This window comes from Semicossyphus pulcher, unplaced genomic scaffold (genome assembly GCF_022749685.1).
Source record: "Semicossyphus pulcher isolate SPU_LCO1_2020_fin unplaced genomic scaffold, fSemPul1.0.p SCAF_14, whole genome shotgun sequence".
Classification (NCBI taxonomy): Eukaryota; Metazoa; Chordata; class Actinopteri; order Labriformes; family Labridae; genus Semicossyphus; species Semicossyphus pulcher.
In genome coordinates, this window is record NW_027211648.1 from 2,122,910 (window position 1) to 2,140,907 (window position 17,998).

The 17,998-nt window shown below is 42.4% G+C and overlaps 1 protein-coding gene across 1 annotated transcript in view; it reads left to right on the plus strand.

Moving 5' to 3' along the window:
• sos2 (son of sevenless homolog 2 (Drosophila)) overlaps positions 1-17,998 on the plus strand; it is a 47,495-nt gene that overhangs the window by 15,177 nt on the left and 14,320 nt on the right. Inside the window, exons 2-9 of the mRNA XM_069661527.1 lie at positions 449-574; positions 2,590-2,721; positions 3,741-3,905; positions 4,000-4,206; positions 8,171-8,314; positions 9,182-9,292; positions 16,884-16,982; positions 17,776-17,903. Coding sequence (XP_069517628.1) covers positions 449-574; positions 2,590-2,721; positions 3,741-3,905; positions 4,000-4,206; positions 8,171-8,314; positions 9,182-9,292; positions 16,884-16,982; positions 17,776-17,903 — 1,112 coding nt within the window. The remainder of the gene's footprint in view (positions 1-448; positions 575-2,589; positions 2,722-3,740; positions 3,906-3,999; positions 4,207-8,170; positions 8,315-9,181; positions 9,293-16,883; positions 16,983-17,775; positions 17,904-17,998) is intronic.

The window sequence follows — 17,998 nt, forward strand, 5'->3', positions numbered from 1 at the left end:
TATTTAAAGTATACATTTCGTACTCAACACAGTCTATTCTCAGTAGATAATGTAAAACCAATCAATCAATCAAGTCTCAATGTCTCCAACTTGATTGGCTCAGTTGTAAAACAGATGAAAGTAACTTAAATAAGTTTTCCATGTAAAATTACGCATGCTTTCAGGTCAATGGGACGAAACCTGCAAAAGCTCAAAGAGAAAGTGTTTGTCTTCATCAGTCTTTGTCTGTGCTTGTTGTCTTGACGTCATTGAATGTGACCTGAGCCTAACTAAGATGCCTCATACCAGGTGTTAACAAGCTGTTTTACATAAAGTTGAATCACGTGAGCGCTGCTGGAAAGACTGTTTTTTGTTGTCTATAAAGATGATGTGACCAGGATACAGGATGCTTTTTTGTATGCATCCGTCTCTTATCTGTCTCATTTTATGTTTGTCTCTTAAAACTCAGGTGCAGAAGCAGGTCCACCCAAACCTCCTGGCGAAGGAGGATGCCCTGCAGCACATCGAGGAGCTGATCCTGCAGCTGCTCAACATGCTGTGTGTGGCCCAGCCTCGCTCTGTGCAGGACGTAGAGGTAAGACAATCAGAGCCACTAGATTTAAATTCATTACATGCTGCAAACTGGGCTGCCCCCCGACTTGAGATTTATAAGTGTATTGTCATCATTAATTCCACTGGTTTGTTACATGCTTATTATATTATTCAATTATTAAATGATACATTTTTGGGGGCATAAGAAAATGTTCAAGGGCTTATAAGTAACATTTTTAACACAGCTATATAACAGAGGAATACAATGCCCTAACAGTGAGCCCCTTAAAACAGTGTGAGCCATCTGTTAGCAACAATGCTAACTGCAAAAGTGTTAATATCTCTTAGTGAATCAGTACAACCAGTAAGGAGACATTTTGTTATTTTTTTTCAACACAGTATAACATCGTCTTTGCCCTGTCTCTGTCATCTTTACCCCCTGCTAGCATGATACAGTAAAACTTTCACTGACACACGACACACCTGCTGTCACCTTTCCAGCTTCTGTAGTTCGGAGAGGGCTCGGGTTTGCTGATTCAGTTGACTTTAGCCTGGCTTGTAGTTGTTAACTAGCTAACTTGCGAGTGAGGAGTGGTTGTGAGACGTCATGGCTGTGGTTGCTCAATTCACTTAGTGCAGCAAAACACAGGTTACAGCCCTTTTCACAGCCGCTGTCCTTGAGCCTGAGATGATCTGGACACTCAACAGGAGAGATTCACTTCACATAACAAACCAGCCAGTCTAAAGTGCATGCATACATTGCCCACAAGGCCACCTGCTTTAAAGGGGAAGGCTCGGGCCGTTACGCTACAGATGTATATAACAGACGACGCAGAGACAGCAGACAAGGTGCAGCTGAAAGGAGTTTAAGGCTTTTCTGTGAAGTACGTGCATATTCTTCATCCCATTTTCATCAACATGACGTCTTCAAATACTGTCCAAGTGAACTCATTACACTTTGGAGGTCAAAGGTCACAAGAAGTGTCTACTAACAGTCACAAGCACAGAGAGAGAGAGAGAGACGTTCTCTGGTGTTACTGTACATGATTTATTTGTTTATAGGAAGATGAGGGAAACAGCGATCGATGTAGACACCTTCATGTCTTGCTGGGTCCTCTCTTTTCATCACTTATCGGTTTGAACGATTATTTTGGGGTAGCCCGATGATAAACTGACTAAATGTGACATCTGAAATTCAGCTTCACTGCAGTGTTAATTTTGTTAAAGGGTCAGCTCACCAATTTTCAACCTCAGTCCTATCCGCTTCTCCAACGGGCCCTGGAAAACCTTCGCCAGACTACGTAAAACACGCCATCTGGCAGAGGCCAGGGAGCTCGCTAAACTACACTTCCTCAATCTCAGACGCCGCCTCCGATGTCATGTCTCGTTCAGAATCGTCAGGTTTGAAATGTAGACTGCAGACCTGAGGTTTTTTTAGACGATCCACCGGTATATTCTCGTCCTATTTTGGATTCTGTCCCGCTCTGAGCTGTTGCCTGCAGCGAAACTGTAGTATTTAACTCCAGCGTCTCTCGCTGGGCTGTTTCTTTCAGAGGGAGGGCCGCAATGCACGCTGGGTGATGTAGGAATGTAGACTGGGTGAAATCACGAGCTGTTTGTACAACTTTCTCCACAGCTATGGCGCCACTTTCAAATATAATTGCTTCTATTGATTACGGAGAACACCAGCTTTGACTGACAGCGGCTGTTTCCAGGGGAGAACTGCTCTTTTAACAAAATAAGACGGGGTCAGATTTTCTAGAAGTAATGACTACAATGTGACTTTATATTGACTAAAACTATAAAGGGTAAAAATAACTAAAATGTGACTAAAACTAATTAACATTTTTGTCTAAAGACTAAATCTAAAATAGATGCCAAAATGAACACAGCTTCACTTTGCGTACGAGGAACGGTTTTATAAAACAATGTCTCCTGAAATTCTACAGCAGCATCATTCCACATGATTAATTGAATATTTCAGGGCAATGCAGCTCTCAATCATCTACATGTTTCTAAATTCACTAAATCTTAACAGGATCATTTTCTCCTTTCCAGGAACGGGTCCAGAAGACCTTCCCCCACCCTATAGATAAGTGGGCGATTGCCGACGCCCAGTCAGCCATCGAGAAACGCAAGAGGAGGAACCCCTTACTGCTCCCCGTGGACAAGATTCACCCTCTGCTTAAGGTAAAGACAGCGTCTTCATCCATCACATATCGTTTACACTCCAAAAACGTGCTTCTTGTTATAGAAATTTGAGATAATTAAAAGGTTTAAGTCATTAAACATTCATGAAACAGACTTAAATTCAAAAGTAAACCAGACCATCAGCGGCAAAATTGATTAGTTCTATATAGTTATTTTTAATCTCGAAGATCTTAATGAGCCGCACACACGACGTGAGGTTGTGTGTGCTGACAGGAAGTAGGAGGCGCTGAGCATTCATTTCCAAAAGTTACCGTCACCGAGCCGGTCACGCTGATGAAACATATATTTGAACATCGTTAGAAATAGTTGATGACATCCCGTATACATCACACAACTTCAGCCCACAGGTCTGTTTGTATTTATTTTATAAAGAAACGCTCCACCTGAACGCTCTCTACTTTTTCCTATGTTCTATGTGGTATTATTTCCTGTATTTTTTTTATTGCCCTTTTCATTTTTTGTGAACTCTGACATAAACTTTAACTGTCGTACAATTAGGAGGCTTAGCATACTGAGCAGAGAAGGACGTCCACATTAACATACTATTAACATGACAGGAAAAAAGGTAAATAAGGATACCTTCATAATGTGACAATGAAAAATTGAAAACAAAAAACATGACAACCACCAGTGGCAGCCTGGGTTTCTGAGATGTACACATAGGTGGACAAAAGAATAGTTAAATAGTATTTATCAGTATTTTTATCATTTGAAATGAAGACCTGGTATTTATCCAATTATAGAAGGAAGTCCTCCCACCTGTCATTCTGTCTATGGACAAGTTGGACAACTTCGGATGCATGTGCCAGGAAGTTTGTGCCGGTGTTGGGAAATGTTTCTAATCCAATTAAAGTCATTGTTTTGACAGCTTGGTTCAGACTAAATGAATCACCCTGAACTGATCTGATCCTTAACGCAGCTTCAGAAAAAGACAACAAGAATTTGTCTGGCTGATCGACCTGTTTCATTCTTAATATGCTTTGTTTTAAACCCAACAGGAGGTCTTGGGCTACAAAGTGGACTACCATGTTTCCCTGTACATCGTGGCTGTGCTTGAATACATATCAGCAGACATACTGAAACTGGCGGGGAACTATGTCGGCAACATTCGGCACTATGAAATCAGCCAGCAGGACATCAAGGTGTCCATGTGTGCAGACAAGGTGAGGAGAGCTCACGTTCAGCAGGTTCAGGGTTTTTTTTTTTTAAAAGAAATGCGTTGATTCTGATGGATTACTGGTTTCTTTTTGTCTCCAGGTGCTGATGGACATGTTCGACCAGGAGGACGACATCGGTTTGATATCTCAGTGCACAGAGGAGCCGTCGTCCTCCGGCGAGCTCACGTACGACGACCTTGTGAGGCTGGAGATCGCGGAGGAGCGCCAGTACCTGCGCGAGCTCGACCTCATCATCAAAGTGTTCCGCCATCACTTCCTGTCCAACCCCAAAATCTTCACGCCTCAGGTGAGGAAGCCTTTGACAGAAAGGTCACATCCACACTAACAAAAAACCAATCAAATCAACATATCACATGACCAATCACGTACACTCTGCATGCATGTGCTCCATAACAGACACACAATTAAACCTCAAACACACTAATTGACTGATTCAAGCATTGGTAGACCAGCAACTGCTGTGTTCTTTGAGGTAAAATGTCTGGTGGCATCGAAGAGAGCGATGTAACGTCTGTTTCTGGTTAAATAAGAGCTTCTCCCTCTTTAAGGACTCTTTCTGTAATCTTCTCAGACAGTTTTAATAACAATCTGAGCCTGTCGGTGGCATAAACAAGAACTTTTAGTGGACATACTTTGATCAAGCAACCCAAAAAGATTACGTTACAGCTGATGCCGATCCTGCTGTGGCTGATGCAGTCAGCAGTTCCCACACTTTTTGTACCCTTAAGTCATTTTTGTAACAACAAAAGAGTTTCTTACTTTTTACTGCTCCTCTTTAAAAAACATGCATTATAATAATATCACTAAAATAATATATAATGAAAGCTTCACATTGTTCTCAGTGAATTACAGTTTAGTTCTATCCATCATCGCTCCCCTGCAGATTTATTCCCCTGAAGGTGCCGGGGATCAGTCAGAGCCACTAAGTCGAACTCTAGCTTTGTCTAAAGCCGGCTCACAAACAAACTCCTGTAAATCCACTAATTAGAAAGCCATTTCAGCCAAATCCAGCATTAGACCCTTTAAAGATTACAGCTGAAACTCTGCTTTCGTCTTACTGGGTAACTGAATTATTAGTGTTGCGTCACGTTATTAAACCTGTAGACACGGTTTTGTTCTTCCTGTTTGTCTTGAAAGTTGTACATCTGTACATGTTTTAGATATTGTTTCGCTTTTCGCATAGTTTGCCCACATAAAATGTACAAAAACTCTGAGAAGGGGCTAGAGACGCGTGTTTTCTTTCTCCCTGTAGCATTACGTTATGTCAAAACATACATAGATAGACAGATAGACTACTAGTAAAGAGTACTTGAGTCCCAAAGGGGAGATTAGATTGCCATAGCAGCAAACAATACAAGACATTTAACATTACAATGAAAGAATGAGTAAAAACAGGAATACAAATACAAAACTAGAAGCTCGCACAAGGGCAGCAGAGTGCAGACAGAGTCTCAAGGTGGCTGAGGATAGAATACAGTCGTATTAATATAACGCAGAAGTACAAATATAGTGTAAATAGATCAACATTGCTTTGATATGACGAGAGAAACTGCAACTTCTCAGATGAAGCTTTCTGCACACTGCAGACAAATTAGAGCCAATTTACTTTGAAGTCATCTGAGACTGTCATAAAAAAGTAAAGCATCAGTTCCTAATAAAATCAACAGTAAAATCAGTTTGTCTTACCTTTGGCAAGCAGCGCTGTGCTGCCACTGGTAACTACTAAGGATGTCAAGCGAATTCCACACTTTGGGGTAGACAGTAGCTCGTTCTGTAGGGACTCGGGCGGCAGTCACAGCCTTATCAGAACGGGCTGCAAGCAGAGCTACTGCTAATGTTAGCTCAGCTTGATTGTAGGTGTTCAGGCTTTTTCAAAATTAGGATTCCTTTACCGTTCGCTTCTCCCTGAGGCTTTAACTGCAGAGGCGTCCTCCTTCAGAACAAACTGATCTGATTATTAAAACAGGTAAACACAATGACTAAAGCAGCTTCAAGGTAAAAATCAGTGTTTCGCCAATGCTCTTTTGCAGAGTGAGATGTATTAAACTAATCTTCTCTTCTCTTTCCTCATTTATTCCTAAATAAATGTATTATTTTATCTTTTTTGCAACTGACTGTCAAACCTCCAAATAAAAATCAGTTCCCTGTCATACATTCTCTGAGCCAGGCAGTACAAACATGATAGCAGTCGTATCACATCCATACAGGGCTAAAGGTGTACAGCTCTTACTTTTGAAGTCTCGCGCTGGTATCGGATCAGTTCTCCGTATCGACTGAATGGGCTGGAAAGTTTAATGGCTTGCTGTGGCTTTGCATATTTTGGGTTGGGTAATTTGCGGTATCATTTGGGTGAGGAGGATAAACCTTTGTGAGGCCCAGTGGAATGCAGAACATGTAATTATGTTGAGACAGGGACAACATCTGCAGCCCTCGCAAGACATCACCTCAATTATGTCTGTTGAAACGCAGCGTAATCCGAAATGACTCTGGAGATGTCGAGAAAGTGTTACGGTCAAATAATGACAGGACTGAACTTCTATTCAGACTCGAGCAGTCGATAATACCTCAGTGCTATTTTAGGGCTCTCGTATGCTTGACTGATGACTTCCTCAGGCAAACTGAGCCTGTTGCTGTTTTTCTAGAGTTTATTCTTACCTCTATTTTTTATTTATCCAAGATGGTGGGTCAAGAATGGGAGCTCTTTCAGCAACACACCACTACACCCTGCACTGCTTTAACACCTTTAGTGTGTTTACATGCACTGATGAAACGTGGTCACGTCAGATTCTCGTGTGAGATGATTTCTTAAACATCCCATGAGTGAGTAAGGCAGGCTTCTCTGACACTGCAAGGCAGGAACAAAATGAGAAAATAATGGAGAAGTCTCAGACCCCGAGATGACTCCTCAAATGTGTCGTGTCCACCACCTAAATATATTCAGTTTAATGTTAAAGACAAAAAAAATCAAGCTGGGACCTCCAGCAGGCATTGGGGCTGTTTGCAGCAGAGTGTGAAGCGGTTGGGATGAGAGTCCCAGCACCTCCAAGTCTGAGGCCATGGTTCTCTGGCGGAAGAGGATGGATTGCCCCCTACGGGTGGGGAGTGAGTCTCTGCCTCAAGTGGAGGAGTTTAAGTATCTCGGGGTCTTGAGGGTAAAATGGATTGTGAGATTGACAGATGGATCGGTGCAACTTCAGCATTAATGTGGGCGTTATACCGGACTGTTCTGGTGAAGAGGGAGCTGAGCCTGAAGGCAAAGCTTCTGATTTACCAGTCGATCTACGTTCCATCGCTCACCTGTGGTCATGAGCCTGTGACAAGCGGCAGAAATGAGTTTCCTCTGCAGGGTGTCTGGGCTCAGCCTTAGAGATAGGGTAAGGAGCTCGGAGATGAGCCGCTTCTCCTTCACATTGAAAGAAGCCAGTTGAGGTGGTTCGGCTATCTGGTTAGGATGCCTCCTGGGCGCCTCCCTTTGGAGGTTTTTCGGGCACATTCAACTGGGAGGAGACCCCGGGGCAGACCCAAAGCTTGCTGGAGGGATTAATATATCCTGTCTGGCCTGGGAATGCCTTGGAATTCCCCAGGAGGAGCTGGAAAACGTTGCTGGGGAGAGGGACGCCTTGGTCACCTTGCTTAGCCTGCTGCCACCGCGACCCGGCCCCGGATAAGGGGAAGATAATGGACGGATGGATGGAAAGAAACCGAAACATATTCACATTTAAAGCTGGAATCAAAGAGATTTTTCCTGGGAAAATTAGTCAATCAAAATCAAAACAGTTGGGGATTTATTATTTAATAGCTAATAACTAATTGGCTTACTTTTTCTTAGAGCTCTAATTTCCTTTTATAGCAAATAAGTTTTAAATGAGCTTTTCCTGTTCGCTCTGCAGCCAGACATAAACGGACAATTATCACGGGATTAAGTGGATGCTGAAGAAAACTTACAACGTTAAAATTCTCAGGCAAGCGTTGGAATTACAAGGAGCCATTTTCTTTATATGACTTCCACATTTATAGGCATCAATTCACACTGACTTACAACAGTGTTCAGACTGGATCTGAAAATATGTGCATCGTTATTAAGGGATAGATGCTTAAAATTTTAAGCCCTTTAATTTGCTGGCAAAGGTACATTTATGGGTTGAAAATTGAATAATCAGACTTTGCCGTGTTCAGTCGTTGGATTTCTCCCTCACAAACCTTCGCGTCTAACCTTAAATAAACCTGCTTCATGCTGTGTTTCTGTGCAGGACGCGGAGGTGATCTTCAGTAACATCCTGGACATCCACGAGCTGACGGTGAAGCTGCTCGGGCTGATCGAGGACGCCGTGGAGATGACAGCCGATGGCAGCCCTCATCCGCTGGTGGGCAGCTGCTTTGAAGACCTAGCAGAGGTATGAAGACTATCTCAGTTAACAACCTTTAAGCTCACCAGTAAGTAACATGATTATAAAGTGCCTGAATTTCCAGATTAAAAAAATGCATTGAAGTGTGTTCCAGAAGTGAAACAGTTTGACAAGAGTTATAAACAAGATTTTTTTGTGTTATTTGTTAAATATCCGAGCTAAAATATCATAAATGTTGTGGCGATTGATGTGCTTAGGCCTGGTATGGGTCAGGTTTATAAAATAGACCCAAGCCTGTAATTACAACTGTTGTGTTGCTAAAGCTGTTTATCATGTTGCATTCAGCATACAGGCCTTACCCATCATACTCTATTTTATGTTTAGTAATAAAAAGTTGGACATTGTTTTCACCTCACCTTTACTCTTGAGACCTGGTCCTATGTCAGTCTAACCATTGCACAATCACACACACAGCGTCTGTGCCGTTTCTCTGATGAGCAGTGATCACCACGGCTCTTTTCATATCCACTCGTATAACACATGATGATAAAGAGACCAGGGACAGGTCGGAATACATTTGGACCCGGCAGTCTCAGGCTCTGGGTTGCAGGTAGACACGTGAAGACGTCTAAATGCACCAATCCAGCAGGATTTTTAAGCCTACCAGCAGTTTTGCAATCACTCTGTAAAAAGAAACAAATTAAGGGACAAATAACATTTATCACTCCTGTTTATTTCCTTTACACTTTATCTGCAAAACTATAAAGCTGTGCTGAAAATGAGGTATTTTTCGTTAGATACAATCATATTTACTGTAAATCATGAGCTCATTAACTTTCTGATGCAAGCAGCTAACTGTCTGTGGCACAGCTGTGGACTGCATTAACTCCTGAGTGATTCACTCTTTGTCTGCAGGAGCAGGCGTTTGACCCCTACGAGACCCTGTCTCAGGACATCCTCAGTAAGGATTTCCACGAGCACTTCAACAACCTGATGGCACGGCCGACTGCCGGCCTCTACTTCCAGGTAAGATGTTCAGAGAGGTTACATGAACCTGTCGTTTGTGGAGCGCTGGTTTAGCTCAGTTGGTAGAGCAGGCGCACAACATACAGAGGCTACAGTCCTCGACGCACCGATCGCAGGTTCGACTCCCAGTGTGCTGATCATTTGGTGCATGTCATCCCCCACTCTCTACTCCCAACATTTCCTGTCTCTCTTCAGCTGTCCTATGAATGAAGTAAGTTTGGTGCATTAGTATGGGGTCAAATGATGCACCCTGATTGGACTCTGATTGGATGGTCAGTGGACAACGTGGAGGCGAGCTGATTGGGTGGTTAGCTGAGGCATAAAGAAGCTGTCAACATTCATGCTTGTAACTTCAGGTTCACACATGCACATAGGAAATGTGTGTGTCTGTAACTCGGACTTTGTGAAATCTGAAAGTACAAATAGTTTCTTCAGTGTTTGCAAATCTTCTCTGTGACCAAAAAAATATTTCTACACCTGCAAAACTTTTTTTACACATTCACAAATTTAGATACTTGCATGCACATTTTTTACACATGCACACAAAACTATGAAATTATTTGTGATACATTATTTTGTGCACTCAGAATCTTTGTGGCCTTTATTTGACTCCATGCATTAGCACCAGGGCGGCCGATCTTTCTGTACATTAATAACACACGCATGTATCTGGTGAAATTTTCTGTATTTTCTGCAGAAAAAATTATAAGTAATAAGTATTCTGCTGATGATTTTCCACATTTTGGGATATGTCATAGCCTCGTTCAGCCATTGTTATTACACAGGCACTGACATTCAAACAAATCATCAAAGTAACATCATTTTTAAAGTAATCAAAGATTTTCATTTACATAAATGTCTGTAAAGTCTCTATCTGTCTCCAAATGAGGTAACACAATGCTGACTGAGCCTGTGGCCCTCTGATGAAAGCCTTTGCATTTGCAGTATATAGTATTATTACAGACTGAGTGTCTGTGGTGACTTCCGAGAAAAAATCACAAGCGGCGCCCAGTCAGTGACGCGTTTTCCATTACCTAACAGCTGTTGGGCTGCTTTTCCGCTCTCTGCAAGTGTTGCGAGTAAACAGTAATCTACTATGGCTGAACAAACAAAGAAAAGATGGATGACTACAGATACAACTTCAACAAGAAGTGAAAATCCAAAGAAGAAGAAACAAACTCGACGCTCAGATGAAGCAAACAGTCTGAAAAGGAAAGCGACCGTCAGCCAGGAAAATCAAGAGTTACAACCGGAGCCGACCGTGGACGTCACACATGCAGCACTGTGTGGATATCTGGGAAGTGTGCTCCCGGAATGACCATTTATAGCCATAGGTGCCGCCAAAAAAAACAAAACTGAGATGCTCGAGATTACAACTTTAAATCAAGAAATTCTAGATATATTCTACCATTACTGCTTTGTGATGTAAGATATTATCTCTTCTCCTGTCAGATGCATCATTGATAATAAGGTATCATTATCCCTATTATTTTTGGGGTTTAAAAGTCTTTGTGACTCTTTAGATTGAAATTTGTAACATTTAGTTTCCATCTTACGGACCGTTTTAGACATTTTTTATCTCCCACTCTCGCCCTTCCTGTCATTCTCAAACGTGAACGTTCTTATAAAGCAAAAATGTCATAAACCTGAAAGTTTGTTTTTAATATAAAGGTACAAGTAGGTCATTTATGTGTTTACACCAAGCAAACAGTGTTTGAATATTTGTTCCTGTGTAGCTTTGAAGTCAACCTGGTGGAATTCCTCCCGATATCGTCTGAGGGCATGTCATGACATATTCAGCGTCCTGTGTACAGTTTATTCACTGCTGCTGCATTGTTTTATTTGGACATTCCTCACAAGAATAGCATTGAAATATGCTCGGCAGGGCGCAGTTTGGCAGCCTTTGAAGATGAAATATTTGCTGGTGTTTTCTCAGACCAAAGACCAACGAGTCTGACTGTTCACATGGAGCAACATCAGAGCTCCAAACTCACGACAGAATTTACAGTATGAAGGGGAATTCTGCAGCCCGGATTGAGGTTTTAAACACTAACCGGCCATTGTATTGACTGGATATTAAAAGTTAATTCCAGTGTTTTTAAAACTTGGGCCCCTATTTTCACATATTTTGGGGTCTAAGATGACGAATAGATATAAAAAGGTTAAGAAATTCTTCAATAGACTGCAGCAGCAAGACAGGCTCTAATAATTGCGCTATCTTTGTGCCCAATCAATGCTTCATTGTTACATGAACAAAGATTGTTTGTTGTTTTTTGTTAAAGAGTAAGATGCTTTTCTGAAACTAGAGACAGCCGATACATCGGTCTCCTCAAAGCCACCAGTGTGTTTGGGTGTTTATTGTTCACAGTGAAAAAGTGAAAACTGCATAATTCCATGTTTTCCAGAATGACATTTTTAAAAAGGTCGCCTCTGAAATGGGCCGTTCAGAACAGCTGCAGGTTTCTACGTAGAACTTTGCTTACGCTGATATCGACCAATCGTCATTCACCGTCACTCACCTCAGGCTGCCTTCTTGCACAAGCTTATAGTCGAGTCGTCAAGATTTCAACTCACCATTCTGATACCTCCTGACGTGTGCGATCCCACATGGGGGAGGGGCTACACGGTCACTCCTAAAACTGTCAGCCAATCGTGGCGAAGGTCTGACGGCTTGTTTGTTTCAGGGCGAAGGAGAGGCTGTGGAAAAATAATTAAATTAAAATATGTATACAGTTTTAAAAACGAAACAAACTTTACCAACGTGATTCAAAAACACATCAGAATAATAGAGAATTGATTGCAGAGCTTAAATATGTCCCCTTTAATAAAAGGGTTCTCACATTAATAAGACGGCCTATCTCTGATCTCAGATACTTAGAATAACAATCTGAGCCTGTCAGTGAGAGAACAAGAACTTTTACTGGACAGACGTTGATCAGGTGCATTTCCTCAAACGGATTATATAGCATCCTCATTTATAACTATCGATCGTTTAGTCTCCAAAATACATGAAAATAGGGCCTAGCTTTGAAAATATGGAATTCCCTTTTTAAGATTATATGTTTAAAGAACAATAATACGTTCTTCTTACTTTTGGGGTAAAGTCCCGAACACTGCTGCTGACTGACATCCTGAAGCTCTGTTTTATCCCAGGTTGAGTCCTTGTGTAGTTTACTCTCCACAGTGTAACGCTATTTCGCTGAACACAGATGGCACTGTCCTCTGATTACCCACACCCAGTGTTTATTTCATTTACTCGTTTTAGGGTGCGGGAAAGGGCATGGGAGTTGAAAATGAATTACCATGTAGAAAGCAACAAAGTATTCCTTTAAAACAACCTTGCATTGTTTTATTTGCTCTTTCTCTGAAGAGTCTTAAAGGAGCAGTTCTCCCCTGGAAACAGCCGCTGTCAGTCAAAGCTGGTGTTCTCTGTAGTCGATAGAAGCAATAATATTTGAAATTGGCGCCATAGCTGTGGAGAAAGTTGAACAAACAGCTCGTGGTTTCGCCCTTTCACCCAGCTGGGTGGGGCGGCTGTGGCTCAGTGGTAGAGTCGGTCGTCTTTCAATCGGAAGGTCGGAGGTTCGATCCCCAGCTCCGTCAGGCTACATGTCGAAGTGTCCTTGGGCAAGACACTGAACCCCAAATTGCTCCCGGTGGCATAGCCAACGGGTATGAATGTGATATCTGATTGACAGTTGGGCACTTTACGTAGCAGCCTCTGCCATCAGTGTGTGAATGGGTGAATGTGATATGTAGTGTAAAAGCAGCTTTGAGTGGTCGCAAAGACTAGAAAAGCGCTATATAAGGACAGTCCATTTACCATTTTTACCAGCATGCTTTGCACCCCTCCCTCTGAAAGGAACGGCCTAGCAAGAAATGCTGAAAGTGAAATACTGCCGTTTCGCTGCAGGCAACGACTCAGAGCGGGACAGAATCCAAAATAGAACGAGAATATCCCGGTGGATCGTCTAAAAACCTTCAGGTCTGCAGTCTACATTTCAAACCTGACGATTTTGAATGAGACATGACATCGGAGGCTGGTGTCCTAGATTGAGGAAGTGTAGTTTATCAAACTCCCCGGCCAGACTACGTAAAACGTGTCATCTGGCGGAGGTTTTCCAGGGCCCGTTGGAGAAGCCAATAGCACAGAGCAGAATTGCATTTGTTTTCCTACCTTAATGGCATTAGCTCCCCATGATAGCATGATAAAACTAAGGTTGAAAATTGGCGAATTGGTTGATTGAGAGAATATAATCAAACAACCGTTTCGAATCCTTTTCGTTACTTTAAAAGCAAAAATGGCGAGCATGTCCTAGTTCCAGTTTCTCAGATGTGCAGGTTTGTTGCTTTTCTTTCTCTTACTGATAGGTGCCTGAAGTTCTTTGGATTTTGGACTGTTAGTCAGGTTAGAAAAGGTTCTGAAGAAGCTACTTTTAGGGGAAAACAGTTGGTTGGTTGATTGATAATCTCCCCCATTATTTGATGATGAAAATGGTTGTTAGGGCTGCAGCTAACCCAATGTACAAAGAGGAGGTTCATTAAAAAGTTCCTGCTCGTGTGGAAAAGCAGCATCAGACAAAACGGAGGAAAAAAACTGTTAATATTTGCATTTGAGAATTTAGAAGCACACTTTCTTTTCCCCCATGACTTTTAGGATTACTTAGAGATCTAATCAGTAATCTTCTGTTGATCGACGGACTAATTGATGAGGTAGCTGATATTTCAGCTTTAGAATCCACAGATTCTGACTCGGTCAAAACTGGATCATTGTTGTGATGCCATTTAGCCTGCTGCTGTATTTTGTGTGTGTGTGTATTTGTGTGTCAGTGGTGGTCCCAGGGGCAGATGGTGTAATGGTGTCTCTCCCCCAGCCTCCCCTCTTCAACTCCCCCTCCCTCCCTCCCTCCCTCCCTCCCTCCCTCCACTACACACCTCCCATCAACCTGCTCCTGCCCCGTTTCTGCATCGTAAGCTAATCTTATTTTAGCATCTCTCGCTTTGCGTTTCATCTCTGACCTGACGTCCATTTGTCTCCTCGTCTCTCCGTCTTCTTCTGCACAACATGAGCCGTTACATGGACACAGCGCCTGAGATAAACGCATTGTACTGCAGTTTGCTGAAATAGGGGATCGAACCTCTCGCAGTGGCATCATTAGTGATCAGCTTTTGTCTCGTTGCATGTACTTCATCTTTCTCACTCCATCCCTCTTGACTCTCTCCCTCCCTCCCTCCCCGCTCGGTCAGATAGATGTGTCTGTCGAGCACTCAGCCCCTGCACTCTGCAGCGTCTGGTATTGTGGGTAAATTACATCGCCTTTTAAAAATAGAACAGTCAGCCACACTGCAGGCCATTTTTCTACTCGGGAGGAGGAGGAGGAGAGGAGGAGGGGAACGGGTGGCCCAAGGCGCATTTCATGTTGAAAATAAGCTGTGAATTAAGACTGCAAAAGAGCGTGACATGGGTTCAAGCAGCTCGTACCTCTGTAAAATGGGAACATGTTGTTCTCATAGTCGTTGTGCACCGTATTCTTGTTGCACTGTGTGTTTATATTTAGGCTGCCAGCACAGTGATGCACACACAGTGATTCAGTCACAGTATCGGCTTCATTTCAAGTTTACCTGCTCGGATTTGAGTCTGAGATGCCTTTAAAAATTTTAAGTAGAGTCAGAGAGTTATTTTAGCAGACACTCATATTAAAATGTAAAAGTAAAATATTTGACTATGTAGCATTTTTTCAGGGATAACTCAAACGTGTTTATTAATCCGTTTGAGAAAGATATGAACTCCATCCATCCATTATCCATATCGCTTATTCTGTTCAGTGTCACAGGCGGCTGGAGCCTATCCCAGCTGTCATTGGGTGAGAGGCGGGGTTACACCTGGAGCGATCACCTGTCAATCACAGGGCTGACACACAGAGACGGACAACCTTTCACACTCGCACTCACACCTATGCGTCACCAATGAACCTAACGAGCATGTCTTTGGACTGTGGGAGGGAACCCACGCATGCACGGGGAGAACATGCAAACTCCACACAGAAAGGCCCACTATGTCTGAACCGGGACTCAAACCAGGAACCTTCTCACAGTGAGGCGACAGCGCTAACCACTGCACCACCGTGCAGCCCAAGATAGGGCTGAACTATTTTTATAATATTAATATTTGTTAAAGTAAAATGTGTGTCAAAATACCATTTTAATTTAAGTATCGTGACGCAGAGATGTTCTGGCCTGCACATCAAACACAGACTTAAACACCAAACATCTTTGTTTGGTACAGATCCCCACAAAAAACACACCATAATCACACTATAAATGTGTTTTTCAATGAAAATGAGAATAAAGATGTAAAAATTATCATTCCCTTTAATATCGCAAATCAAATCGAAATCGCAATTGAGATTTTTTTTTTTCCCAAATGACATTTTAAATCCAAGCGAAACTCTTGAGCGTAATCTCCACAGGCAACATATCTGAAGCATATTTTTGACACGCGCGTGCCGGGACAGAACCGCTTCAAGGTTATCCAAGGCTGCAATTTCCATCAGACGCGTATGCTGTGCAGGAGGCGGGCATAATATGCGAGTAATTTTCTGCTGCGCCGTTTGTTTTACACATCGAGTCTATTTCCCCCCGCTGTTACGCGTCAGTGAAGCCTGTGACTGCTCTGTAAATACACGCCAACAACAAAGGAATCCATGTTAAACCATGTGATCTCTTCATTTGAAGTTATTGATAGGCTAGATGAGCAGGCAAGACTAATTTGAAAGATCAATAAATCTGTGCATTTCCTCAACATCTGGGTAAACCAATCCTATTAATTCATTCTCATTTGACTTCTAGATCCTACATAAATACAGAGTTTATGCACAATTAAGAAATACACACGAACACTTTTTAGCGCCACTGCTGCACGGCCAGGAATCGCAACTACCATTGGCCAACTTTGACACTGAATTACAAAGCACACACTTAACATGCATAGCGAGATTTTTGCTCCCAATCAACCTAGAGCCATAGTGCTGATTCTGAAACATCTAAATGTGTAGCCCTAATTCAAGCAGACAATTTGTAGAACCTGCAGGATGCTGACATATCAATAACATGATCTAAACTTAGGTCATTGTCCCCCCACCCCCCCGGCTGTCCATCAGTGAGCGTCAGCCAGCTGATGTCTTTATTGTCCGTGCACACAGTCCCCTCCCCGCACAGACAGCAGCCGCTGCTGTGGAGTCTGAGTAGTAGCATATTGATTCTGAGTCGTCTATCAGGGGAACGGGAGATTTAAATGGATACTATGACGGCCTCCTCTCCGGTTACCCTGAAGCCTCACTCGGTCAACCGCCTCTCCTTCCATCCTCCATCACTCAGCTCTGTCTTATTCAGGCTCATTAATAGACTGACACATACACGGATAGGTCTTTTTGTTGGCCTCGTGTTGGGGGCATAAACGAAACTCACGCCCCTCACAATTCTGGTTTGATGTTTCATATGAAGTGTCTGAGGTGCCGGTTGGATAAAATCTGTTGTAATGTCATCACACTGATATGTCTCTAACAGGTCTTATTTGTCTTTGTGTCTCCAGTCAGTCGCTGAAGGCTTTAAAGAAGCAGTCCAGTATGTCCTCCCACAGCTGATGATGGTCCCAGTATACCACTGTATGCACTACTTTGAGCTTCTACAGGTACGCCCCGACACAAAGATAAATGGTGTGGCAAATTGATTCCTGGTTAGCGAGTATGTCTCTGAATATTTACATCCAGGTTAGGCTACATTATTTTAACAGGGAGGTTAGCACTGAAGCTCTTTCTTTCTTCAGCATGTTAAAACTGTTTTCAGTTTCTGCTGCTGCTTAGAATAACCGTCTTGGTATTTAAAGCAGCTTTTACCTCGTCATGTTAAAAGCACCAGAGTTTCTAGTAACATTTAGAAGGTCGGTAAAACCTAATTCACAGAACCAAACCTCTGGTGCTGGCTCATCTAAATGTTTTGCAGCCATTAATGATAGTAAAACCCCTGTGCTTTCCCTAACGAGCTTTCTTCTGTGAAAACCCTCTATAGGCTTTTGTTTTTGTGAAGCACAGCAACGAGACAGATATCTCATTTTGCTGCCGATATTTTCCACCAATAAAACAACACTTTGCCTAAACGCTCCATGTTTCCCTAAAAAAAGAAAAGAAAATGTTACACACAAATAAATATGGCATTTTGTACATAACCTAAGTTTGAGTACTTTTCTTATATTGCCCAGTGTATGTGTACATTTTAAAAAGCACTTAATCATGTTATTTCTGCATCTGCCAGAGGGCCACTACAATAAGAGTAGGCATGACATAAATTGCACTGCTGGGGAGACTTGATGTTCTCTGCAATTAGGTGGAGAAAAACATGTGCCTAATATATAGATATCTGCAAAAAGCCAATATCGTGCATCCCTAATAGCAACATTTCTAATGTGTGTTTTGTGGTTTTTGCAGCAACTTCAGGAGCGCAGTGAAGACCAAGATGACCGAGAATGTCTGAAACAGGCGATCACAGCGCTGTTAAACCTTCAATGTAGCGTGGAGCGCATCTATGCCAAGCACCAGCCTCGCCGTAAACCCGGGTACACCTCTTCTAATATTATTTATATTATTTAACCCTCCGGTAGAATTTCACTTTTGCTGCAGTTCACTAAGAAGCGTCACTTAAATGAGAATT